At 38.1% G+C, this 25021-nt stretch overlaps 8 protein-coding genes across 14 annotated transcripts in view; 3 read left to right on the top strand and 5 right to left on the bottom strand.

Annotated features, from left to right (window-relative positions):
- Window positions 1-1925, top strand: part of LOC105161514 — a 2780-nt gene extending 855 nt beyond the window's left edge. For all 3 annotated transcript variants that reach the window (XM_011079222.2, XM_011079223.2, XM_020693703.1), the window contains exon 3: window positions 1299-1925. The gene's annotated coding sequence lies outside the window, so the exon portion shown is untranslated. The remainder of the gene's footprint in view (window positions 1-1298) is intronic.
- LOC105161513 (mitoferrin-like) lies at window positions 2763-4747 on the top strand. Of its 2 annotated transcripts, XM_020693741.1 has the most exons (3): window positions 2763-3106; window positions 3252-4253; window positions 4358-4747. In XM_020693741.1, the coding sequence occupies exons 2-3, from the start codon at window positions 3474-3476 to the stop codon at window positions 4556-4558; spliced, it is 981 nt and encodes a 326-aa protein (XP_020549400.1). In that variant the 5' UTR covers window positions 2763-3106; window positions 3252-3473; the 3' UTR covers window positions 4559-4747. The 2 variants fall into 2 exon arrangements, with proteins under 2 accessions (XP_020549400.1, XP_011077521.1); XM_011079219.2 differs by having other exon boundaries at window positions 2763-4253.
- LOC105161512 (uncharacterized protein At5g01610) lies at window positions 4833-5863 on the bottom strand. Its single transcript, XM_011079218.2, has 3 exons — window positions 5535-5863; window positions 5371-5425; window positions 4833-5293 (listed from the first exon to the last, which is right to left on the bottom strand). Exons 1-3 carry the CDS (start codon window positions 5619-5621, stop codon window positions 4911-4913), a joined length of 525 nt encoding a protein of 174 aa, XP_011077520.1. The 5' UTR covers window positions 5622-5863; the 3' UTR covers window positions 4833-4910.
- LOC105161511 (abscisic acid receptor PYL4-like) lies at window positions 7001-7849 on the top strand. The gene has a single exon (XM_011079217.2). It carries the CDS (start codon window positions 7118-7120, stop codon window positions 7730-7732), a length of 615 nt encoding a protein of 204 aa, XP_011077519.1. The 5' UTR covers window positions 7001-7117; the 3' UTR covers window positions 7733-7849.
- LOC105161510 (probably inactive leucine-rich repeat receptor-like protein kinase IMK2) lies at window positions 8735-12481 on the bottom strand. Its single transcript, XM_011079216.2, has 2 exons — window positions 9753-12481; window positions 8735-9600 (listed from the first exon to the last, which is right to left on the bottom strand). Exons 1-2 carry the CDS (start codon window positions 11710-11712, stop codon window positions 8972-8974), a joined length of 2589 nt encoding a protein of 862 aa, XP_011077518.1. The 5' UTR covers window positions 11713-12481; the 3' UTR covers window positions 8735-8971.
- Window positions 13264-14356, bottom strand: LOC105161509 (PRA1 family protein B2). The gene has a single exon (XM_011079215.2). The coding sequence runs from the start codon at window positions 14177-14179 to the stop codon at window positions 13526-13528; it is 654 nt and encodes a 217-aa protein (XP_011077517.1). The 5' UTR covers window positions 14180-14356; the 3' UTR covers window positions 13264-13525.
- Window positions 14999-16945, bottom strand: LOC105161508 (macrophage migration inhibitory factor homolog). The gene is made up of 3 exons (XM_020693700.1): window positions 16669-16945; window positions 15661-15840; window positions 14999-15335 (listed from the first exon to the last, which is right to left on the bottom strand). Exons 1-3 carry the CDS (start codon window positions 16696-16698, stop codon window positions 15300-15302), a joined length of 246 nt encoding a protein of 81 aa, XP_020549359.1. The 5' UTR covers window positions 16699-16945; the 3' UTR covers window positions 14999-15299.
- LOC105161507 (kelch-like protein 1) lies at window positions 17197-24105 on the bottom strand. Of its 4 annotated transcripts, none has more exons than XM_011079209.2 (12): window positions 24049-24105; window positions 23007-23134; window positions 22415-22587; window positions 22048-22229; window positions 21332-21934; window positions 20606-20683; window positions 19212-19539; window positions 18923-19122; window positions 18365-18441; window positions 17989-18090; window positions 17630-17816; window positions 17197-17543 (listed from the first exon to the last, which is right to left on the bottom strand). In XM_011079209.2, the coding sequence occupies exons 3-12, from the start codon at window positions 22524-22526 to the stop codon at window positions 17445-17447; spliced, it is 1968 nt and encodes a 655-aa protein (XP_011077511.1). In that variant the 5' UTR covers window positions 22527-22587; window positions 23007-23134; window positions 24049-24105; the 3' UTR covers window positions 17197-17444. The 4 variants fall into 4 exon arrangements, with proteins under 4 accessions (XP_011077511.1, XP_020549533.1, XP_011077512.1 ...); XM_020693874.1 differs by having other exon boundaries at window positions 22048-22079; window positions 22185-22229; window positions 23007-24090; XM_011079210.2 differs by having other exon boundaries at window positions 23763-24090.

Here is a 25021-nt window from a genome sequence, read left to right as displayed (position 1 = left end):
ATATTGCTCTGCCTTTTGTTTCATTTCCTTGTCACTTCTTCACTCCTTAGTTTTCTAGTGTTTCCATCCCTACACTCTTGTTAATTTTTAACGGTTTTTGTTAATTAAGGTGAGTTGGCGTGCATATTCTAATGAGCAGTGATCTTGAATTATTTCCGCCAATCAAATGTGTTACTGTTAGGCAGAACAGAAATCATCCTGAATTCCCTCAACCTTTGTCTCTTCATTTGTGCCCTTTTCTATTTGATGGATTGTTCATTTGTGCCATTAATGCAAATGGTAACACCCATAATTATCAAAATTTGTTACACCGCCCATGCTTGCTATCTATCAATTAGGTTTAAACGACATTGCCAAAAATGTGTTACTGTGATATCTGAAACCAAACAATCTACAACTGATGTTAGTAACATCATTAAAATGATACACTCTTGTCCAATTATGTACATGTCCAAATTAAGTCTCTTTCTGGTTTTAATCACCCCCCCAAGATGACATCAACTCCACTAAATTAAACCATATCTGATTTTTGAACTGAATATTTAAATATAGGGAGAGTCCACACAAGCAGAAAGCCACTGATAGAAAAGCCAAGCCACCGTTTGACCAGGGCCCCTTTCACATCCTTAAAGCAACAGGCATTAGCATCTTTAATCTGATGAATAAATTGGAAAAAGCGGAATCCAAAGCAATTGCTCCCTGCTCAAAATGTCTGTTTCTGCGGCATGCCTCTCCTCCCTCCAAATCATAATTTCTTCTCATTCAAATTACGTATCCAGAAAATTAGATTGTAATCAGGATAATCTGTTTTTTATAATTGCTAAATCATGACAACATCTTTTATTAATTTGGACTATTACACTTAACCTTTCCTATTATTTTCTGTAAGAGGGAATCTAAGAGCCTTACCATTACATCAAAGAGAGTAGAAAATTGTACAGCAAAATGAAAGCTTTCAAAAGTTTCTGTCTTGTTGATTGTTGCTTCCTTGTTTGTCAATTGCTTTTTGTTGTTTACCTCGAAAACTTTATTTAGCACACACAAGTGTGGTGAAGTGAATGAGAAAATATATAAGTAGAGAAAGAATCAAGTATGAGATGGAGATGGAAATGCAGAGGAGAAAACTTTGGTTAAGCTCCATAATCAACAACTTGTTTCTTCTCCCAGCAAAGAATATAGTTGTTAGTGCTTCTTCACTTCTGAGGCATAAGGCAAAAGGTAACATGAAAATTTTGGAAGCAAATTTCCCCAACCCTTTATCTTTCCAGCCATGACACGAGACTTTGCTTTTATTGCAGAAAAAGAGGGGCTGGTTACTCTATACAAGGATATGGAGGCATGTGCAGGATATGCGGATATACGGGTGATGTGGGAGATGATACACTCTTCATGTCCTCCTTATGTGGAGAGCCGTAGAAGCAGCAAAAGGATCAAATTTTGGAAATTCTGTTTCCAAGAAACATGAGAAATCTGTGTTGAATTCACATCGCAGGGGCTTTCAGGCATTTCTTCAACTGATTGAGAGCATAAGTACTACTATCCTCGGATGGAAGTGAGAATTTATAGTTAGGTATAGAGAACAGAGTGATCATATTTCCATACAACTCTTCGTCAAACAGTTCAAGACTCCAGCTTATAATAGAATATGAATCAGATGAAAACACTTTGCAATCTACATCACAAGTGTAGGACAAATTTGTGTCGAAGAAAGTTTGAACTTCAATTTGCAGCATGTGTTTCTAATTTTCTGCTTAGTTACCATACACCCGAGTGATTCACTATTGATTGAGTGACACCGTCAGTTGTTTGTAGTCATGCTCTGTAATTTCCAATACCCTGAAGGGCTAAAACTAATACTAATCATGACTTTGAAGTCCTGGACTCCCTTCAAACATCATTCTACCAAACCTGCAATTTGAAAGTGAGACACCTCTTGGCGGAAAAAATCTGTCGACTGTACTTTATACTGTGTGAATCAGCAATCTTAAGGTATTGCTCTTACAGTACTTTATGTAATATTCATTTACATTCAATTTATAGATCACAAGTTCGAGACTAAAAGTCAAGACTGTCCATCAATAATCAATATTTTTAGGAGATTTATGCGCCATCTCTTTACTATTTGCATTCCCGCTTTCTGGTGCCGTTAAAAGAATTTTCATCTGACTTGCAAATAGATTTAATTTTTTTTTTCTTTTTGCTTATTTATCTGCTTCTATGAACTGAATTTGCCTCCTCTGTTGCATAATACGAAATTCAAGCATTGTGAAGAAACAATGTTTGATGATGTTAAGTGTTCATTCAGTGTGAAAATGGAGTCGATTATGAAGTCATTATTGGACTAGAGGTTGGCAAGGGCTCTCTGAAAGGAAAGAACAACAGGTTAGACTGTTCTTCCGGACTACAATAATGATCAGGCATGGGGTAATTTCCAGGAATCACGCAAAGAATCAACCATCTGGATTCTGGAACTCTATGACTGCCATAAATTAAACTTCTTGTTTGTGGATTTAGCACAGCTGTGATAAAGGCAAGGGGACCTCATCTTGAATGAGGACATAGTCCCTCATATCATCATCACCTTTGCTATCTACATGACATTCCTTCCCACAAATTTCTGATAACTGCTTTTGAAGAAGCTAAAGCGTGTCAAGGTACTGCGGATGCCACACGTTCATGGTGGCAAGATTTTTTCAAGATATTCTTTCTTTTTAAGTTGAATGGAAGATAAAAGTTGTGATGGTGATGAAGAGTCTTTATACTGAGATTACCACTCAGAAGAACCAGGGCACTAATGGAAAGGCGTGTGGATAGAACATGCCCTCTTTGTCCCTATTTGCCTCAACTTTTTTCTTTTCCCCATCAACGGATTCCAGTTCTCTCAATATTGGAGTTATGGTTGAACATGGCTATTAACAATATGCCAGTTTCTATTAAGGTCTGACCTCTGAAGTTACTACTGATCTATCTGAAAATATCTCACCATCACCACTGTATTTAAGTTTGGTAGCCACTTACAAGCATATGGGTTCACAGCCTGCAAGACTGATGAATCCCCACAGAGGTCCGCAAATTTCTCTGTACAATAAGCAAGCAAGTTGTAGATGTAAGGACTAGCACTCTGCCATTTTTCTTGCCCAATATCAGTACTAGATTACTACTTTTAAAATTGCTACTTGCATAAGCTGATATTGTTTCCTTTCCTTTATACGATCTGCCTTTTATGTAATTCTTGGAGGTGAAATATGCAGGTATAAAGCAAACCTATCTTTAACTGTGATTCTCATTCTCTCTCAGTTCAGTGAAAGAAAAACTCCACCTTTTCTTCTCCTAATAATATCAATTCGTCTATGGAGACAGCCCATCTCAATTGAATTCGAAAGCGACCTCCAAAGCCCAATATAATTCCATCAACCTTTTAAAGCCTTGATTCACTTCCACAGTTTCTCAAAACTTCCAATATCACCAGCATCATGGGAGCCACTGCCACATCCACTACAGCGGATACCAGCCCAAATTTTGATAAACCTTCAGAAATTTACGCAGATGAAGTCTCAGTCTTCCCACCAACACATGATGGCCTCAAATTCTGGCAGTTCATGATTGCGGGCTCTATTGCTGGCTCTATAGAGCACATGGCCATGTTCCCAGTGGACACTCTCAAAACTCGCATGCAGGCCATTAGTTCTTCATCCAAAACCCCATCAATAACTCTCAGGCAATCGCTTGGCTCGATCATAAAGCTAGAAGGCATAGCCGGGCTTTATCGTGGCATTGCAGCAATGGGACTTGGTGCCGGCCCGGCCCATGCAGTGTACTTCTCAGTGTATGAATCTTCCAAGAAGTTTTTATCAATTGGAAATCCAAATAATTCAATGGTTCACGCAGCTTCTGGGGTATTTGCAACAGTGGCCAGCGATGCAGTTATAACGCCAATGGATGTGGTGAAGCAAAGATTGCAGTTAAAGGGCAGTCCATATAAGGGAGTGGTAGATTGTGTGAAGAGGGTTGTGATGGAAGAGGGATTTGGGGCGTTGTACGCGAGTTATAGGACGACAGTGTTGATGAATGCACCTTTTACTGCGGTTCATTTTGCCACTTATGAGGCTGCAAAGAGGGGGCTGATGATGGAGGTTTCGAGGGGTGATGATGAGACATTGTTGGTGCATGCAACTGCTGGCGCTGCCGCGGGGGCGTTGGCTGCAGCGGTAACGACTCCACTAGATGTTGTGAAAACTCAGTTGCAGTGCCAGGTATGGATTTCTTGAATTGATTGTTTGTTCCACTTTGGATGCTATATATGATATAATAATGTATATTGTTGGACAAAAATTTATGGTATATTTTTATTACACAGGGTGTTTGTGGGTGTGATCGATTTTCAAGTAGTTCAATAAGGGATGTGATTGAAGCGATTGTGAAAAAGGATGGATATGGTGGGGTGATGAGGGGGTGGATTCCCAGAATGGTGTTCCATGCTCCAGCTGCAGCAATCTGCTGGTCTACATATGAAGCAGTCAAAAGTTTTTTCCAACAACTTAATGGAAAAACTGAGTGAGAGAATAGAGATTTAGTGGAGAAGAAGGAAATTAAGTGTCGGTATCTCAGGACAATTGAATAATGGAGATAGAGAGAGAGGCATTTTCTTGTAAAGTTGTAATAGGGAGAAGTTGGGTGTTTTATATATGTGAAGTAATGAATAGCTGGGCAGGCCTTTATTCTCCATACACAACTCTTTTCCTCTTTTATCAGATGAGATCCTGCTTATTTACTTTTTTGGCCCCGAGAGAGAGAGAGAGAGAGTAGTGTTTTTATCAACACATACACAACCATATTAAAGAGATGAGTTGATTGAGTTTGAGGGTCGTCATGATCATGAAAAAATTACAGAAATTGTGTAGCGGCCCTGTTCAGAAATTGTCTGCAATTACCCCATCTCTAGTTACCTCATAAGCGTCTCTATTCCTGGTTGATGACCCTATACTGGCAGCAGCAAAATGAAGCTTGGAGTCTTGACTAGTAGTGATACAGCTCACCTTCACCCAAAACATGAACATCTTCGTCTTCATTCCATCTATATTAGACAGCTTACCTTGTTCTAACAAAGCGGTTACAGTGGTGTTGAAACGCACTACAGATTGATCCTTGTAACCCACTTCACACACTCTTGTAATGTGAACCACAAGCTTCTTGGTCTCCTCATTGAACTCGTAATTGGTGGCGTCACGGGGGAATATGCCTATCGGCAGATCATTCTCCTTCAAAACTTCTGTTAATGGTTTTTGTACTTTACCTGGATATCATCCATCATTGTTGTCATCATCATCAACTGCATGCATGTAAACTAGTATAAACATAGTAAATATTAACCTTTAATCTTATTAACCAGCCATTTGGCTCCATCTTCAAGGTTGTTTGACAATGCCTAATAAGCACATCATAATTAAGAAACAGAAAGTGAGGTAATTAGGAGATATGAATGGTGCGACAAAGAAATAAAGAAAGAGAGATAGGAAGGGAGGAGTGTTGTATACGTTGATTTCATTGCCGACAGAGTTGAATTCTTTGTTGGCTTGCTGACCCAACCAATAAGAACCCACCTTGTTCATTACCTGATCCATCGATCCGATCACTAGATGATTATCTAAATTTTGAATAATGTTTGTCTCTTTTATCTCTCTCCCTCTCCCTCAGAGAGGCCTTGGCGCGCGATTTTTGATCAGCTACCACCACCCTGCTGCATATATATATATATATATGAAATGCACTCACTCCTCCTCTCTCTCTCTACCTTCAATATTTAACCGTGCGTACACTCCCACTCCCTCATTTACTACTAATTCCCTGCATCCTCTCACCCACCAATTCCTTTTCTTTTCCATTTTTGGGGGTTCCCAATATACAAATTAATCATCATCATGGCAAGTGGGTGTGAGAACCAACTTCAATTTTGGCGCGATTTTTGATCAGCTACCACCACCCTGCTGCATATATATATATATATATGAAATGCACTCACTCCTCCTCTCTCTCTCTACCTTCAATATTTAACCGTGCGTACACTCCCACTCCCTCATTTACTACTAATTCCCTGCATCCTCTCACCCACCAATTCCTTTTCTTTTCCATTTTTGGGGGTTCCCAATATACAAATTAATCATCATCATGGCAAGTGGGTGTGAGAACCAACTTCAATTTTGGAGGAGGTTTGTTTCGATGTTTTTCATACGTCCTAATGATGATTGAATCTGAGTCAAAGCAATTTGCAATATTCTCCAACTGCAAAAACTCGTTAATTCAAATATGTGTTATTGCAGCGTAAGTACGTACGTATGCATTTCACCAACTTAATTAATTAACCTGCTCCCCCGCCACTCCATCATACTAATATATATTGTATGGACAACTTGTCGCAAATTATAATAATTGTTGTGCCACATCATTTTTATGCATATATAATAAATATTTTTTTATGCTTTAAACTATATTATAATAAAATATATATATCACTATATTATATTAATAAAAAGAAACGAAGTAATAATGTTTTGTCAATTAATATAAATTTTAAAAAGTTGAATAAGTTAATTATTTTATCATGAAAGACACTTTTGACTTCACAAAAAAATGGTGCTAATCCGAAAAGATATATGCCACCTTTCATGAAAAGATCCAAGGCCTCGACCTATCACCCCGGATATGTATTATATAAAATGAAAAACTTGTCATTATTTTTCACCCCCTACACACCATGTGCTTAAACCATCTCTGCACTAATTGATTTGGATTTGAAATTTGAATTAATTAACTTTATATTATAATTATGAACGTTAATTGGTAGAGGTATAAGATATTAATTATAAGTTGGAATTGGCCAAACTCATGAATTTCATAGACTAGAATCCTAATTCACTCTATTATTATATCATACAACTTGTCTGTTAATTAATTAAAGGTTACTTTAGGAACTTAATTAGCAGGTAGCAGGTAGCAGAGCAGCCATTGTAGCCGTATACCAGTAATTACCACATATCTATCGAACCATAAACACAAGTATACGCTACCCCATCCATCCATCCACATCGAAAAAACCCTGTATCATATCTAATCAGACAAAATGCCTTCCCATCTCCCAAATTCCTCCCTTCTACTTGAAAGAATCAAAGAAACACCCACCACAATCGCCGCCCTTTGTAAACAACCCTACCGTCACCCTGCCGCAGCCCAAGTCCCTGACCATCTGGCCCGCTACCACACCCACGCTGTAGCCCCCAACCAGTGCTGCTCCGCCGTGTCACAACAAATCTCCGCTCCCGTCTCCACCGTGTGGTCCGTCGTCCGCCGCTTCGACAACCCACAAGCATACAAGCACTTCGTCAAGAGCTGCCACGTCATCGTGGGGAACGGAGACGTGGGCACCCTGAGGGAGATCCACGTCATCTCCGGCCTGCCAGCTGTCTGCAGCACTGAACGCTTGGAGATCCTGGATGATGAGCGGCATGCGATCAGCTTCAGCGTCGTTGGAGGGGACCACCGGTTAGCCAACTACCGGTCCGTCACCACCCTACACGCGGCTGGGAATGGTGGGGGCACGGTGGTGGTGGAATCGTACGTGGTTGACGTGCCGCAAGGTAATACTAAAGAAGAAACCTGCGTATTTGTGGACACCATTGTGAGATGTAATCTTGAGTCGTTAGCTCAGATGGCTGAGAATTCAGCTACACGAAATTAAATGAACCCATCTTCATCTTCCAATGTATATCATTATTAATTACTGTAAGCATGCAGAGAGAAAGCCACCCGCTCATTAATTTCCAAAAATAAATTGCTATATTTGAGTGAAATTTGTATAAATATTATTTATGTATATAGGATGTATGTTGATTTTGTTTTTTATCGTTCATGGAACATGTTACCGTGGAAGAAGGGTATAGGTATTTGAAGTTGAATGGAATAAAAGAAGGAGGAAGAGTGGTGCAAAAAGAAAGGAAATTAATGGATATTTTAGAGCAAGATGAGTGAATTAATTGGATATAAACTTGCGCATGAGCCAAACATCTTTGTTTGAAGAAGATGGATAATATAATACTAGTGTTTTTAAATCAAAGGATATGTATGTGATATGTACAAGTAGAGTATGAGGGTGTACGTACGCGTTTGGAAGAACAGTAAGCGTAGTGGGCAGGTGAAGTATAGATATAGATAGTGTGTGATGATTATACTCAGCCTCAAATTCAAATGCACTCTGAACAATAATTAAGTGAATTAGTACATGTCACTTCTTCTTAATCTTACTTGTATTCTCTCTCACTCCATTTTCGGGGATGTCAATAGTTTAAGTTTTCACAAAAAATTAACAGAATATACAAGTTAATTCTTTGTTTTTGAGATAATATTGCAATTACTCATATTGTGATTAAGTGAGAATGAATTAATATAAATGAAATGTATTACGTACAGGATAATGAAGTAATCCTTTGAAAATATATATTTCATGATACTACTAAATGAAAAACAAATGATCATGAGTTACTGTGAATTTATTACGTGGTGCGCGAGTTCTAGTGGACCAATCTTTGAATCAACAATCGATCTTTGTGGTAAAATTCTTCCCAGGATTTCGTATCCATGTCCTTCACTTCCAATCAACTGATATGGAATATTTTTGCAGGGTTATACAACTTAGAGAAACAACAACAGGTCTCAACTCAAGGAAATATACGATACAAGAATCTTTGCTCTATTAAAATTTACCTGTCATTAACAAAAATTATTCTTCATGGACTTCTTACATATGGAAAAAACTCAGTACAAACTTCAATATATATAGACTAAAAGAATAATATGATATATATACACACCCACACACAAGTAATGAATAAAGAAAGACCTGTATTACCAAACAATAAATAAATGAATTAATGAAATGTAAGAATAGATAAAGGAACCAACTATTATACTCCATCATCTTTCAGCTTGCTGGAGGTGGTGCTGCCCCATCATCCCCAGAAGCTGGTTCTGTGCAAACATCGCCAGGCTCTGGCTTTATTATCTCTTCAAGTTTTTGGAGAACTTGCTGAGCTTCAGGCCTAGCTGCAGGAGAAGGGTCAACACAATGGAGGGCTAATTTCAATGTATTAAGCAATTCATCACCAATGTTAGATGCATCCCTCATTAGCTCCACATCAAACACTTCATTAGTCCATTCCTCCTTTACGATCGATGCCACCCACTGCGGCAGGTCGAGGCCATCTGTCGCCTCAGATGGGGATTTTCCTGTTAAGAGCTCCAATATTATCACCCCAAGGCTGAAAACATCAGCCTTGGTGCTTGCGTTCTTCAGTTTTGAAAACTCTGGCGCTCGATACCCCATTGTGCCTGCTGTCGCGATTACATTGGCGCTGGCAGTACTTGTCATGAGCCGCGAGAGGCCGACATCAGCTATTTTGGGATTGTTGTGTTCATCGAGTAGGATATTGCTCGACGTGAGATTCCCATGCACAATTTTTTCTTCATTGTGGAGATAGCATAGTCCTTGTGTTATTCCAATAGTTATGGTCATTCTTGTTGGCCAAGGAATGATAGTTTCAGGTCCTCGAGCTGCACATTTACAAGATGTTAGAAAATGATTTATATCAAGAAAGTACATCCTGCATCTAGATATTGCAATCAATGTTCAGAAGATTATATTTAATCAGGCAAAGATGTCATGTACTGGTAAATACTCTGTTATATCTATGTAACCTTCTTACCATGAAGGAAGGATGCAAGACTTCCATTAGGCATATAATCATAGACAAGAAGCTTCTCGCCTTTCGGTCCCAAATAATAAGCTCTCAGGGCCAAGATATTAGGATGTCGAATCTTCCCAAGTTCAGAAACCTCCAATTCAAATTCCTTTTGGGCCTTGGTGATCTTCTCCCTTAGCCTCTTCACCGCAACTTGATTATTATCTTCCAATGTTGCCTTATAGCAAGTTCCATAAGTGCTCTTTCCCATTATTTCTGCAGTAGCACATAACAAATCATCAGCTGTAAATACAAAAGGGCCATCAAAATGGACCAACTTTCCTCCGGTTTCAGTCCCTGACTCGACGACTTCAGTCCCTGCAGCAGGAACTGGCTTTGCACCTCTGGTAGTGGAAGCGAGACCTCCTGCTTTAGCAGTTTTAGCTTTTGAAGATGCCTTCCTTCTGATCAAGCAGCAGAGCAATACACAGCATAGAATCAGTAAAACAACAAGAAGGGCACCAGCTGCTATGAGAATAATGTCTTTGGTACTCAATTTTCGATGATGATGCTTAGGTGCCCCTTGCGAAGGAGAAGGTAGATTATTTCCAGGTTCCGGGGCAGGACACGGCGTTGAGCTCGAATATCCACATAGCTGAACATTACCAGTGAAGGAGCTTGAGTTGAATTTCCTGGCTAGAACAGATGGGACGGCACCGGAAAGATTATTGAAGGAAACATCAAAAGACAAGAGATTTTGTAGATTGACCAGGGAGATTGGAATTTCCCCAGTAAGATTGTTCTCTGATAAATCAAGAATAGTGATACTGGTGATATTGCCAATGACGCCTGGAATTTGGCCTTGGAATTTGTTATTGCTCAAGTCTAGCGTTGAGAGATTGCGTAGTTGTCCAATCGATTCCGGGATCTGGCCATCAAGATAGTTGTTTTCTAGATTTATAGTCACCAAAGAGGAGAGCTTGGAAAGACGTTCAGGAAAGCTTCCATTTATGGCATTGTTTGATAAATCAATGGATTTCAACCTTGAGAGACTACCTAATTCTTCAGGGATATTCCCTTTAATTTGGTTTTGACTCAGGGTTAGCTCTTCAAGCATAGTGAGTTTGCTTAAAGAAGCTGGAATGTTTCCAGAAAGAAAGTTATGGTCAAGGGCCACAGACTGAAGCTGATAAGAACGATCAACTGATTTACTGCCCCCCCATGTATCAGGAACAGAACCAGAGAGATTATTGTGTTGAAGAGCAAGAAAAGTGAGAGAGGGGGAGTTGGATAGGCTTACAGGGATTGGCCCTGAAATGCCATTGTAGCTCAAATTAAGTCTATACAATCTGGTAGAGTTAGCAAGACTTGGGGGAATGATACCAGTAAGCTGATTATTGCTAAGATCAAGTGTCTGAAGAAGAAGGCAGTTACCAATTGAAGGAGGTATAGAGCCAGAAAGCCGGTTATTGAAAAGATAAACGCCTCTGAGATTGGGAAGGAAGCCGAGAGATGTTGGCACAGGGCCAACAAGAACGTTGTCGTGGAGGCTAAGGCGCCGAAGGGCTTGAAGTTGGCCAATTTTTTCAGAAATTCGGCCACCCAATCCCTTCCAAGGCAGCTGGATAGCAATGACTTGCCCATTGACACACTTGATTCCGGCCCACCCAGAACAAGCACCAACACCACTGTCATTCCAACTCTTCAAGATCCCCCTGGAATCAACGAACTCATGTTTCAAGGCCTTTAAGGCTTGATAGTCGGACTGTGTGACAACTACCCCATCCCATGTCTTGCCTGAAACAAGCTGGCAATTTGTAAACAGAAGCAGAAAAAGGCAAGAGAAGAGGAGGGGTAGCCCCCAACATTTTTCTTTCTTCTTATTTGAACCCCACCTCCAATCAGCTTTCTCCTCAAGCTGACAGTGCAAGAACTCCATGGAGCAGTTGCGAGATCGAAATCGCAACTGAATACAATCATCCATGAACTATACTGATAACCAATGAGGGGTTCAGATTCTAAGGACAAAGAAATCTGAGCAAATAAGTGTATGAAATCTCTCTTTTACCTCTCCGGCTCAGCTTTTCTGGTGGTTGCTTTTTTCTTACTGCAACTTAGTACAGAAAATTTATTGAAAAGCAATGGAGAAAGAGAGAGATAGAGAATGTAGGGTTTATGAAAGAAGACTATTAAGATGGAGGGAGTATGGAGTAGAGGAAAATATGGAGCAGAGAGTGTGTCTATGTTTAGTTGGATCCCAACGGCTAGTTTGTGTAAGCAGAGTAAGAAGTTATTTTTGGGTATAACAACGTTAGTTGTTTTGTATTTGGGTTGAAAAACAACTAGTCCGTGTTCGACGCAAGACTTGACTTTTAACGGCTATATTCTGCAAGGTACTGTGGCTGGCTGGGTATGGGTATGGAACCTGACCGTTAAATAACCTTGACTTATTCAGTCCTGTCTTTTCTCCATTAATATTGATGCGTGTTATTTATTCTAAGAAGGGTGAACTCGAACCGCGTCTTATTAAATTCCCCACTTTGCTGGTGGTGGTGGGATTGGGGTTTCATATTTTAGTTACTATGATCCACTTTAATTTGGGTAAGTTTGGCATCTTAGTGCCAGTGTAGGTGGCGTGGGATGGTGGCGACAAGTAATTAAGTTGAAGCTAAAACAGAACCTTATATTTGGAAGCAACTTTGTTTCCCTTGTTATGTGGGTGGATAATACCCCTTTAAATTTAAGTTGGACCCATTTCAAGCAAATCACATGACAAATAAAAATTATAATGTAATCAATATGTGTATATATATATTTTCCAACATAAAATGAAATGACTGATCTTTTAAAGTAGCACTTGATGACTCCCAGAAACTTTTAACCTAAAATACAATGTACTATTACATAACTATCAGACTTTCAGTGTTTCATAATCAAGAAAAAGTAAGTGAAGATAGGTAAACGAAGCAAATACTTCTTAGCATACCACACTTCACTTTCATCGAGTACCCACTCTCGCACTTCACCAAAATCCGTTTTACTTAACAATCCAGCAATCAATGATGAAGCAACCTTGAATAATGTATCGCATACGAGGAGCAGACATGAAGCACACAACTTGAGAGCAGCGGTGTCTGTTTTCTTGTTGGAAAGGGGGTGGGTGTAGGAGTAGGAGTTCATTCAATTTCTCTTTTACATGTGAATCTCCACTTAACCCAGCCCCACAAATATTGAGATATGGAGAGTATCATTCTATGTACTTAACTATATGCAAGAACAATGCAGAAAGAACTTTAGGTTGGATCTCATTTCATGCAAACGAATTACTAAAAACTTTAACGCAAGCAAACCTGTGACTGCAAAATAGATCCTCAGATTTTGGAGATTCACACTGCAAATTACCACATCTAGATCCAAACTTCATCACTACATCAATGGAAAGATATGTTCCAATTTTCAATAAAAGATGGTGTAAATTGCGTTTTAATATCGTACTCATCAACCAATTATCAAGATTCAACATTGACCATAGAAATCAGTCATCAAGCATGCTCTGAAGTTGCAAAATAATAAACCACATAAACCGTCCAAAAAAAATGTTGATTCCATAGATCAACGAACAAAGTTACAGATATTAACATCCCCCAATTAAGAAGAACATATATATATATATATATATATATAGTGCTCTAGCTACCCGCCTAGAATTTTGCTGTATCAGTCATCCGATTAAGACGGATCTGAAAAAGAAAAACAATTGAAGTTATTCCCATTACCCCCACACGCATGACGGATCATTAAGCCCTAGCAGCCACGGGGGGCTGAGCAACAGGGGGGGCACCAGAGGTGAAGAAAGAGAGGAATCCTGAAGCGCCTCCCTGCGCCTCCTGCTCATCAAGGAAAAGATCTTCGGGGCTCCTAAGAGCACCGTGCAAGCAAACGATACCGATCCCAACCATGAAGGCGGAGACGAGAATGGATCCAACGCTGGTGAGGAAGATGACAACAATGGTTGAGACGATTAAGAAGAGGAGGGTCTCGCGATCGGAGAATTGGCGGCCAAAGACAGTGATCGGAGGATCAGAGGACTGGCGGAAGAGGTATAGGAAGAGCCAGGAGGCGAGAAGGCCAGCAAGGAGGATCAGGGAGAAGGGATTGGTAAGAAGGGAGACGACGAGGACGGCGGAGATGACGGCGAGGTAATTGATGCGGAAATAGTTATAGTTCTTGCGTATACGGAGAGTAGCTTCAGAGAGGGATTCAGGCTTGGAGAAGGCGGAGCGGTCGAGGAGCTCTGGCCAGGGGCGGCGGTTAGCGAGACCTGAACGCACGGTTTCAGAAATGCCGGAGAAGAATGAACGGAGGGCGGAAGCGGAGGAAGGTAGTTGCTGGTTGTCGGCAGGGGGGTGATTGGTGATTGGGAGGATTGCAGGGGAGGAGTTTGCTGCCATCTTTGAGTGAGCGATTGAGTTTGATATTTCGGCAATTTGACTGAATGGGAATTGGGAAATTGGAAACGGGAATGTTTATTTATAAGGGAACGTTTGGGAGACGGTATTGGAAATTATTTTGCTTAGCAAATACGGTATGGCATTATCAAGGAAATTGCGTCGGTGGATCCATTCCATGGGAGCCCAGTTCCATTTCCATTTCTAATTCCTCAGGGGTTTCTTTCTATACCAAAAAGTAACATAATATAATCACCATTATTTTATTAATACTTAAACATAACTGCTCCTACGTTTTACGATTCTACTACCTTGTACCCGTGAGGTTTTTACCACTTGAACAGTACCAATTCTCCATTAGGTGTAGGTAAGTAGGTAGGCAGGCAGGCATCAGATACATTCATGTCCAGAGTCGCTATTCCATCCCTCTCTCCTCATCACTCTAATCAATTTCATAAAGCAAATATGAGTCTCAAAGAAATTATTAAAGGACCAATCTACACAAAATTATTAAAGGACCAATCTACACAACATTCTACTTCTTGCTCCTGCATCCTTCAACAACTGATAAAACCAACAGCTGTAATCCAGAATAATGGTAGTAAAATACCTATTAGATCCTAGTAGCTGCTTGCTTTCTCTCCTAAGTAAATTATCAAATACCTAAGCAAAATACAACAAATCATAACTAGCAACACATGAAAACTCGCCCCTTCTCCAGATCGATAATTTGAGATGGCAGATTGAGCATACAACAAATAACAATTTCAGTTCTTGCAACACTTCCTGTGTGGATCACTGAAAGACACATTCTTGCAGCTATGAATGAAAATTTTTCCGCATTGATATTACAACTCTGCTAGCCTAATATACAAAAGCATGCATGCTCTAATCTAATAGATATATAGATAGAAACAGATGCCCTAATGTTTGGATCAAAATCAGTACTAGAAGAACGTTTAAATCAGTCGAAAGACATAGTAACATCCAGTCCATGATACATTATGATATTTCCATGGAAACAAACAATAGAAGACGTCCAAGTGGGTTAATCAGAACCCAGATACATCAGATGCGGTCACTGATGTATAGACAAGATGTGAAAAAATCAAAGGTAAGACACCTAGAAGGTCGCTTCATTCCAGCCCAAGTTGGAACCCTGTCCCCAAAAAACAGGAAAGAGGAAAAGAAAAAGAGTAGATGTCATCGATGAAGGCAATAAAATGGAGAGAACTCACAATCAAGAAAAAGATCAAACTATATTGTGCAGTTACAACACATGCAAAACAGTATTCGTCAAGCTCCAAACATAGTTCTAAATTTTGAAAGTTCATTTACATGATTTAGTACTGGTGTAAAGCATGCAGACATTGTGCATTTTCTTGACTCTGACAGGCCTATACAAGCAGAGGAATGCAATGAGAAAACTAAGAGCATGACAAAGCCATTTTGATAAACAAGTTAAAAGGTTCAGCTTTTATTGCCTTTGTATCGTAAAATTTGAGATAGAATCGTGATTTTGGTACAGACAGCTTAGTCTCAAGTATATTAGCAATAGCACCACTCAGCTTCTTATTGACATCAGGGCTAAGACCTCCAATGGAGACCAGCTCCCCATAAGCAGCAGGCTGCTCTGTTCCTCCAAATGCCATGGGTACAGATCCCTTAGAACAATCATCACATATGCATATATCAGATGCAAACTGTAGATTAGTCTTCCCAAATTTACTAAGTAAAGCAGGATTTTAGATTTATTTCAAGGATAAAAGTCTATCAGATACCATGAAGCACAGCTAATGATAAACTAGTTTGAAGTTACACTTTTTCCCATGTCAATATGCAACGCAATAGCTTATGTCCAACTTCTCTGGACAATGATTTTATAAGAGCATCCCAGTTCAGAGAACCCAAAGATGAAAATCTATTTGAAAAGGATGTAGAGCATCTAAAAATCCTCCTTAAGTGGGACCAAAAATTATAGTATGAGGAAGTATATGTAAACATGTCCAAGATGAGGCTTTAACTTTATCACTTCCAACTGATGTTAATTAATAAACCGCAAATGGACGGCAAACACAATGTAAAGAGCATGATCTTCTCATAGTTGTAATGCTTTGAAGGGACCTAAGGAGCATATGTTAACAAGAATTAGACATACATTTTAGCAAAAATGGCCGCCGTCCGTTTTCAGATAATTTCTCTTTTGCTTTTGCGTCTTAATTTGTCAGAAGGACCATCAAATGCAAATAACAATACAGCAGAAGCAACAAAAAACTTTCCATCAAGAACAACCGCTGCCACTTAAATCAAAACAAAGCACAGCGAGGGAGCGAGGATCAAGAAATTGCAAACATCAAACTAAATCAAGAGAATAATAAAATATGAATTAAATCAGGAAAGATACGGAGAGCCTCGGGTTTGCCGATGATCTTGGCAACAGTGGAGGAGGCTTGAGAGAGAATAGAGGAGGAGTCTACGCCCTCCAGGCTCACGTTAGTCGACAAGTTCAAGCACGGCATCATTTTGCAAAACCCTGCTTTCTTCTCTGGTGTTCTCACTCTCTGCTACAGCTTCAGTAATCAGTATACCTATACCCAATCATATACACTTCTTACCCTTGAAAATTTCCCAAGATGACATGCAAATTGCAATCAATATATTGGCCGGTCATCGCTTGCAATTTAATCCATTTTGAGATGACTCTGATTTAAATAAGATAAGATTTTTTTGTATTGAGAGTAAGATGAAAGTGGAAGATAATAATAATTGATATAATCTGTAAAAGATGTTTTATAATAAAATAAAATACAACAATTATGGTTGAAAAACATTCTTCTTTTCTTTTTTTTTTAATCTTTTGCATATTATATACTCAAAATAAGGCGAAAAAAACGAATGAAAAGAGGAGATTAGGTACTGGTATTTTATTTTAGGTTTATTTTGTAATATTTAGAATTTTCAATTGGGGTTGATTAATAAAATTCAATTGAAGTCGCAGATAAAACAAACATTGTCAAGAACTGCAACGACATTGCTATAGTATTGTTTGGAGTAAACTTATGAACATACATATCAGGATTCAGTTGTTTGTTCCTCGTTACAGAACAACACTTCAATCGCTCATTAGCTACAAACAGGGCGAGGGTAATTATTTGTTGTTGTCTCATCTCATGTCTGTACGTACACTACATGAGGTTAATCCAACAAACTGCCCTACTCCTCAGAACGTGCAACAACATTTCTATCCCAAGAACAATCCCTCGTTGCTTCAATCCACTTGTAATACAATAGCTGAGGCAAAGCACCTCTTTCCTACTGCCCTCAATTTTGTTGCTTCCCAACCTTGACCCTCCTTGTAACACTCAATCTGCCATTGCAGTCAGACACCAAAAATCATTTTACGTTAATCCCCCAGTTACAAATAGGAAGAAAAATGACTGTAAAGATGTTTACCATGTCCACTATGTCCTCATCAGTTTTTACTCCTCCAACAACATAAATTGAGTCCTTGAGAACGGCAGCAGCTGAATATCCCCTGCCTTGATTCATAGGCTCCCCAGTCATCCATGTTCCGCGGCGAGGATCATATATCTCAACACTGGGTACCATTGTTATCCCATCAAAACCACCAAGGGCATATCTGCACAACAGATACTCCATATTTACACTGGTATTGAATTCAGGGCAGAAACCTCTTTTAACACCCATGTGCGAGCTACTTAAGACAGTGTGGCAACGTGAACAACTGAAACAAGATAGTTGAGAGCCGCTTGGATAAATATTAGAAAAATATAGTATACAGAAGAACTTACAACTTCTCATTCATTGCTACCAATGAGTGGCAGCCCCTCTTTGCATCCATACTCTCAATTCTGCTCCAGGAATGTTCTCTGGGGTCGAACCTTTCAGCAGACCTAGATGGTGAATCCAAATTAAAGCAACTTAAAAAGTTGAGGCCGGAAAGATATAATAGTCCATGTGGGGACTGTTTCATCTTTCTACAGCAAATAACTATAGCTCCATACCGGACATTTTCATCAAATTCGACAAAAATAAACCAAATTAAGACTACCACAAATACAACCCACAACCCTCCCAATCCCAAAACATGAACTCTAAAAAGTGCGCACACAGAAATTTCCAGGGAGAAGCAAAAGCACAGAAACAAAAAGCCATTCTCAAACTTACTTCAAATAGTCATTTCCATCATATCCACCAACAACATACAGTGCACCATTGAGCTCGACAGCAGCAAGGGCGAATCGCTGTCAAAGAAAGAGAGCAATATGATGGAAAATAAAATCTGATATCAATTTATGAGCTCTAATTCAATAGGCCAACAATATAAAAGATGATCAACCAGAAAGAATTGATCCCATAGGAATGAGCTAAATAAACCAAGTCCTCTAAGACTCTATTGATTTTAATTTCCAACATGTTGAAAAGATTGAGACAATATTCTGCATCATAGCAGATGATTTCTATTTTATAGCTGCTGACCATATTTTGCTGATCTCCAGGAACACACTTGAAATATAGTTTCTTTCAACAATATATACACTCAATCTTGACTAAATTAAATAAAACCCAGCGCGACGGCAGTAACAATATGCGGTCAGATTAATCTGCAACTCTTTGTAGAATTCTCTTATTGCATACATTGTGGTATATATAGCATCCACTTACCCATATAAATTTCTGAGACATTAAAGGCCAGATAAAAATGCATGCAATACTATACACTACCTTTTCTAGCATTGAGCGTGCAGAAATCCATCGTCCAACACATGGATCAAACATTTCTACATCTGAGAAGCATTCAACCCCATTTCCGCCACCAACTGCAAAAATTTTACCATTTAAAGCAGCACCAGCTAAGCTGCCCTTTTCTTTGTTCAGGGAAGGACGCCAGCTCCATTCATCGTTTAGAGCATTATAGGACTCAACTTCACATAGACGGAATAACGTGTTGAGAGAGAGAGAGAGAGATGATGATGAAGGGAGGTAGAGAGAGGACTGGAGGCACAAGCACTACCTGTATCATACCATGTAGAACCAGTTCCACCACCAAATACATAAAGATCTCCATTAAAGCTCGCAACTGAAGCATATGATCGAGCAGAAGACATTGGCTTAAGAGATCTCAAGACATCATGGGAAGGTAAGAAGGAATGCAATGCTGGTGACCATGATATGCCATCATATCCACCCACTATTAATATAGACTCGTTAAGATTCGAATAAAATCCATCAGGAGATTCAATCGGCGTATTGTCACCAGAAAGCCTAACTGAAGTATTAGATATAGACTCCAATATCACACATCTATTTTCCAGTCGATGGATTTCTTGTTCTGCTTCAGCCTGAAATGTGGTGAAGAATCAAATTGAGAACATTATACTAATAAGCACCACCAAATCAAATCACTTAACCAACATAAGGACAAAGCGTACTCTTCTCAATGTTGAGAAGCAAAAGCTCAAATGCAGGTATTTTTTGGAATACAATGCAACCGACGGATTTCAGAAAACAAAAAGAATAATCACCACCGCACAAAGAAGATTACACCACTAGGTGCATTGTGCTGGAGATCATTAAGAGCTCCAAACCTCGTTTCAGAATATTTTATACTACCTTACTCGATACTACAGTTCCCATCAAAATGAACTCCAAAGTCCATTAGATCGGGGACAAACCTTAAGAGGGCAAGCAGCTACATAAAGTACAAAAAGGGAACCGCTAGTGACTTTGTACAAAAATACCCTACTTAGATTGCAATTCATCTCCTCTTTTTCTTTTTTTTCTTCTTTTTCCTTCTGTAGCAGTGACCGAACCTAATTTTTTCTAATCTTAAATATAACACACTTTGTTATTTTCTTTCATGTTCTTTTCCTTCAAAAATGTAGGCTAGTTAACTCACTGTGAGATGTCCTGCTCTAATCTAATCCAGAATTGGATTTGCAAATATGAGATGGGAAAATATTGGCAATGCTACCTTCTCTTTTCATTCTCTGTTAAAAAAATATGAAAGCAGGATTTCTAAATTCCCTACATATTATTTAAAGAAAAGTTTACTACATTTCACTAAAATATAGCAGTTATTTATTTCTCTGTTTCACTTGACCAACTCAAACCCGAATCTTGCCACAATTCATCATATGTCCAAACACCTCCATTTTCTTTGGTTCTAGATTCCGATTCATTTTTTTAATACAAATTAGGATGCTTATATTGGCTTGTCTCCATTTAATCAAGGAATCATTTCGGGCCCAGCATAAGTACCCCCTGTCGAATAGATTTCACAATCAGGATGAAAGTGTCAGGATAGATTTCTGGTTTTTCAATTTCAAAATGCTAGTTCACACTGACAATCACCAAGATAGCCAAGTGCCAAGGGACCATCATAAATATTAAGTAAAGAGAGAGTACCAGCTTCTTTTCCAAAATTTCCATCTTTTCAGTTTGCTCTTGCTTGAAAGTCTTTAGCTCTTCCATTTCCCTGACCAACTGCACTCCACATAGATATAGGGGTCAGCAATGTCAATTAAGTTGGTCAGGAATGTGCAAGTGAATGAGCAAAAGTAAATAACTAAAAACTCAAGAACACTAAAAAAAGAATAAAATAAGAAGAGAAGGAATAGTTGGCTCAGTTAAGTCACAATTTCATTGCCCATGCTGATGCATTTTCATTCAAGTGAATTCTAGTTCATGCTTAATTCCAAGCTCGAACTTGAATCAAAACTTAGATTGTCACAATAGAATCAATATTCGTTAGTATCAACGTCAAGTTACTAGTGATTAGACCTGAAGTCCCATTCCACGATTATATGAATCAGTAACTTAGAAAATCCAAGAAACCCAGACTATTGATCAAAACCTGTTGAGCATGCATGTTGTGTGAGAATGCATTAAAGAGGATACACGGGATCAGCTTTGGCTCGTGAGTAATGCAGATATATGATCTTGATAAGAACTAATAATCATTAAAAATAATAATGAACTTGCTTGCAAGGAAGCAAAAAAACAAATCTCAGCTCAAACCAGCTAAAATTCAACAAATTCAAGAATAGCTTTATCTGAGCTCAACAAGCAGACAAAAAACTCAACTTGCTAGTTTCTTGTGCAGACACAATAACCGGATACCAGAACAAGTACCTGTGCTATAATAGCAGGATAATCAAGTGAATCAAGAGAACTCCTATCGCTCCTCTTTCCCGAATTCACCATATCAGCATCATGAGTTTCATGCTCCAAGTCTACTTCACTTGTGGATGCATCTCCTAACAGATGTCCAATCATATTTGTATCTCGAGACTCACAACTGAGTGACAATTCTTTCAACTTCATGTAGATAAGACCCTTTTCATCAAATTCTACCATTTGGTTGCGTAACGATGGCTCCATCAATTGGTTGTTTTGGTCCAAACAGACGGAATCTTCTGAAGTGACTGATGTTCCAATAGAATCGTTGGAGTTAGCAAAATCATCTGTCAAAGGTGGTGGCACGGCCGCTCCACTTTCCTCTCTCTTGTCATTTGAGGGAAACCTCTGCATCTTCACATTCCACTTTGGCGGATTTTGTGGTATGAAGGGCCTTGGAGCAACTCCTAAAGAGGAGAATTTGGACATCAACCTGCTTGCTTGAGCATGGTCTAACTCAAACCAGAAATGGCTTTGACTGTAATAGTTGTCAATAATTATTGGCTTAAACTGATACTCAGGAAGAGCTTGGCATTGCAGGCGGACACGTATTTGGACCTTAATGCAGAAATCGAAAAGATAATGTAGTTCGCCTTTCTTTGAAAAGAATAGCTGGGAGAACACGTTATTAAAGATCTTGACTAACAACAGACAGGGCTTCTATATAATACCTGAGCTGGATACTTCGTTCTGTCTGAACCATCTGCTGTCCAAGCATATGAATCAATACTCATTTTCCCTGAGCTAGCAGCTTCATAAATGCCATGAAGATTTCTTTCACTGTAGTTGAACAAAAATAGCGGCAAACCTGGCTCAATGTTCTTCACATATAAAAAGTGTTGTGCTGGCAGACCTATCATCCATTGAAACAGAGATGAGTCTCGGGATAAAGTAAGTCTGAACCGAAACTTGTCATCTAACTATATGTCCAAGTATCCAACAAATTAGTAAATGTAAGACATTATTTCCAGTTGGCTATTCAGGTAATTAACACCAAAGAAGGTTTACAAAAAAACACAAAAAACTAACATGACTAACCAAAGAGTTGATTGGCAAGGCATTCTCTCATAGTGTCTTTCGTGCAACCAAATATGATGCCTCCAAGTTGACTTTTTTGCAAATTTCTTGCCCATTTCACATTAGATGCCATCCGTCAAGAAGGAGAAGTTTCACTCAGACAAAAGGTAGGAGTGTTCCTACCAACTCCCATTCTGCAAAGGGCAATTGGATGAAAGTAATCACAAGCCAGACAAACTCCAATCCGGAATTGCAATAGAACTTTATTTCTATGATACATGTAATGGAAAAATCAATATATCAATATTAAAATAGCAGGCAAACTTGTAGCTGAAGCTTCAGGAAGTGGTAATGAATGTCTTGGAATATGCAAATATCATTAAAACAATAAATAAATCCCTAAGAGATGCTATATGATTTACTAAAAGAACATCCAGAAAAAGATACAGCCAGAAGGAAGTGCTCTAAAGAAACAGGGTACTGAAAACTGAGTGAAACACATGACTGTAGAGGAAATTATACTAACCCAAAGATTTGCAATCAATTGGGAAAAAAAAAAAAAAAAAGGAAAGGAAAGTAAAGGATAAATTAAGAACAAACAACTTTTTCATACCTATGTGCCTAGCAAAGGGATTGAATTGAAGACTTCTGTGTTGTCATCAATTTGTTGGGCTTGCTACTTAGTAGAGGAACAAGCTGTGGCAGTTAATCTGTCTTGCTTAAATGTATGTTTGTTATTGCCTGTAAGAGCAAAATAGATACCAAACAAACATAACACTCATATCAGACATCAGAAGATAAATTACCCATTTAATAATCTTATGAAATAAGGAATATAGTCTGTTCCTGCTGTTTCTTTTCATCTAACAGATGACATTTTTCCCGAGGATGAGTCCTAACTTGTTATACGAGTCAACAATACTCTTCCTTAATCATCATGGGAAAACACCCATAATGCATTCAATAAGGAAAAAAAAAGAAAAGAAAAGAGGGCAAAGGGAAGTAGAAGAAGAAGAAGGCATGAGAAAAGTGAAGTTGTGCTAAAATCAGACTCAAGATTACATCAGAATACTGAAACGCGGAGCTTGAAAAGAAACACAAGGCATTATCCAATACCAGTACTGAAAATCTCAACTAATACCGTAAACATTCTATGATGATCATGCATATAATTGATAACAAGGAAGTGGGTTCCAGCAAAAAGAAATAAAGTGAAACCCTCCACCATGAAATCATCCAATTCAAGTAAACTGCATAAAAATAAAACCCAAAGGTGGAAAATTTTGCACCAGAATTGATGTTCCCATAAAAAATGGAAAGGAATCATTTGATTAAAGTATGAGGAAGCGAAGAAGATGATTAAACCCACTTGAGAAATGAAACAAAAGCAGCAGAGAAAGCATAAGAAAGAATGAATCCATGATCTGAAATGGAATACAAAACACACACACAGAAACACACATTCTGTTAAATAAGTAAAAAAAAAAAATACATTTGGTGTGCGTATAATAAAAGAGTTAATGCGGAGACGTGCAAAAGTTGGTATGTATGTGAGCAGCAAATGGTACTAGTTTTGAAACAGAAAGAATTAAAACAAGGAAAAGCGCGAAACAGAGAGAGAGAGAGGTGGGTGCTAAAGAGGGGTTCTCAATTACAATTACAACCCCTCCACTCCAGCGACAGCCATTCCAAACAAAAGGCAGTAGTAGATGAATATCATTTTCCTGTAAAGCCGCCTTTTTATGCTTTTATTTATTTTCATTAATACAAAATTAAAGCTTTATTTCTTTTTTATATTCTCAATAATTATTATTCTTAATAAATAATAATAATATTTTTATTTGAAAACCCTCTACTCTATGAGATGAGCAAAGGAACAAACATAAAACTTATAACACCCCGGGTTAATTATTTTAATATTATTAAAAAAAGAAAAAATTATATTTATATAAAATATATAATAAATTTATAACGAGTTGTGGATGTGATATTATATAATAAAAGTATCATTTAAAATATATAATAATATCTATACCATATATAATTAAAAATAGGTGAATTGGTGTCTTTGGTATGTCAAAATTTTAATATCTAATTTAATTTATTAATTAACGTCCCACCCCCCATGTATCCACTTTCCATTATCTTTCAATAGTTATTTTATTTTATTCTCATTCATTTCTTTGTCATTATTTTTTAATAAATTTAATATTTAACTTATTATTTTATATATATATATTATTAAATAATAAAATTTCATAAATATTTTATTTTAAATAATATTTATAAAAATTGCACACACAATGTGTGCCGCAAATTACTAGTATATGTGAATGTTGAATAAGTTTGTATAAGGTTGTATTGTAGTTAGAATGTATTGGAATTGGAAACATGATTATCTAGATTTAATTATTTTTAATTTTTAATTTTTTTTTAAATAATATGGTCCGCGACTCCCAACTATTGGGAGTCATAATCAAGAGTCCATGACTCCCCATGATTATTACTTGTTGACGACTCCCTTTTAGTTTCTTTTTTTTATAATTTTGATAATCAATTTTTATTTTTAATAAATTTATAATTTATATAATATAAGAAAAAAACTAATTATAATTATTAAAAGTATTG

Source organism: Sesamum indicum, linkage group LG5 (genome assembly GCF_000512975.1).
Source record: "Sesamum indicum cultivar Zhongzhi No. 13 linkage group LG5, S_indicum_v1.0, whole genome shotgun sequence".
Classification (NCBI taxonomy): Eukaryota; Viridiplantae; Streptophyta; class Magnoliopsida; order Lamiales; family Pedaliaceae; genus Sesamum; species Sesamum indicum.
The sequence above is the reverse complement of the archived record's forward strand: the minus strand, read 5'-3'. Positions and strand labels throughout refer to the sequence as shown.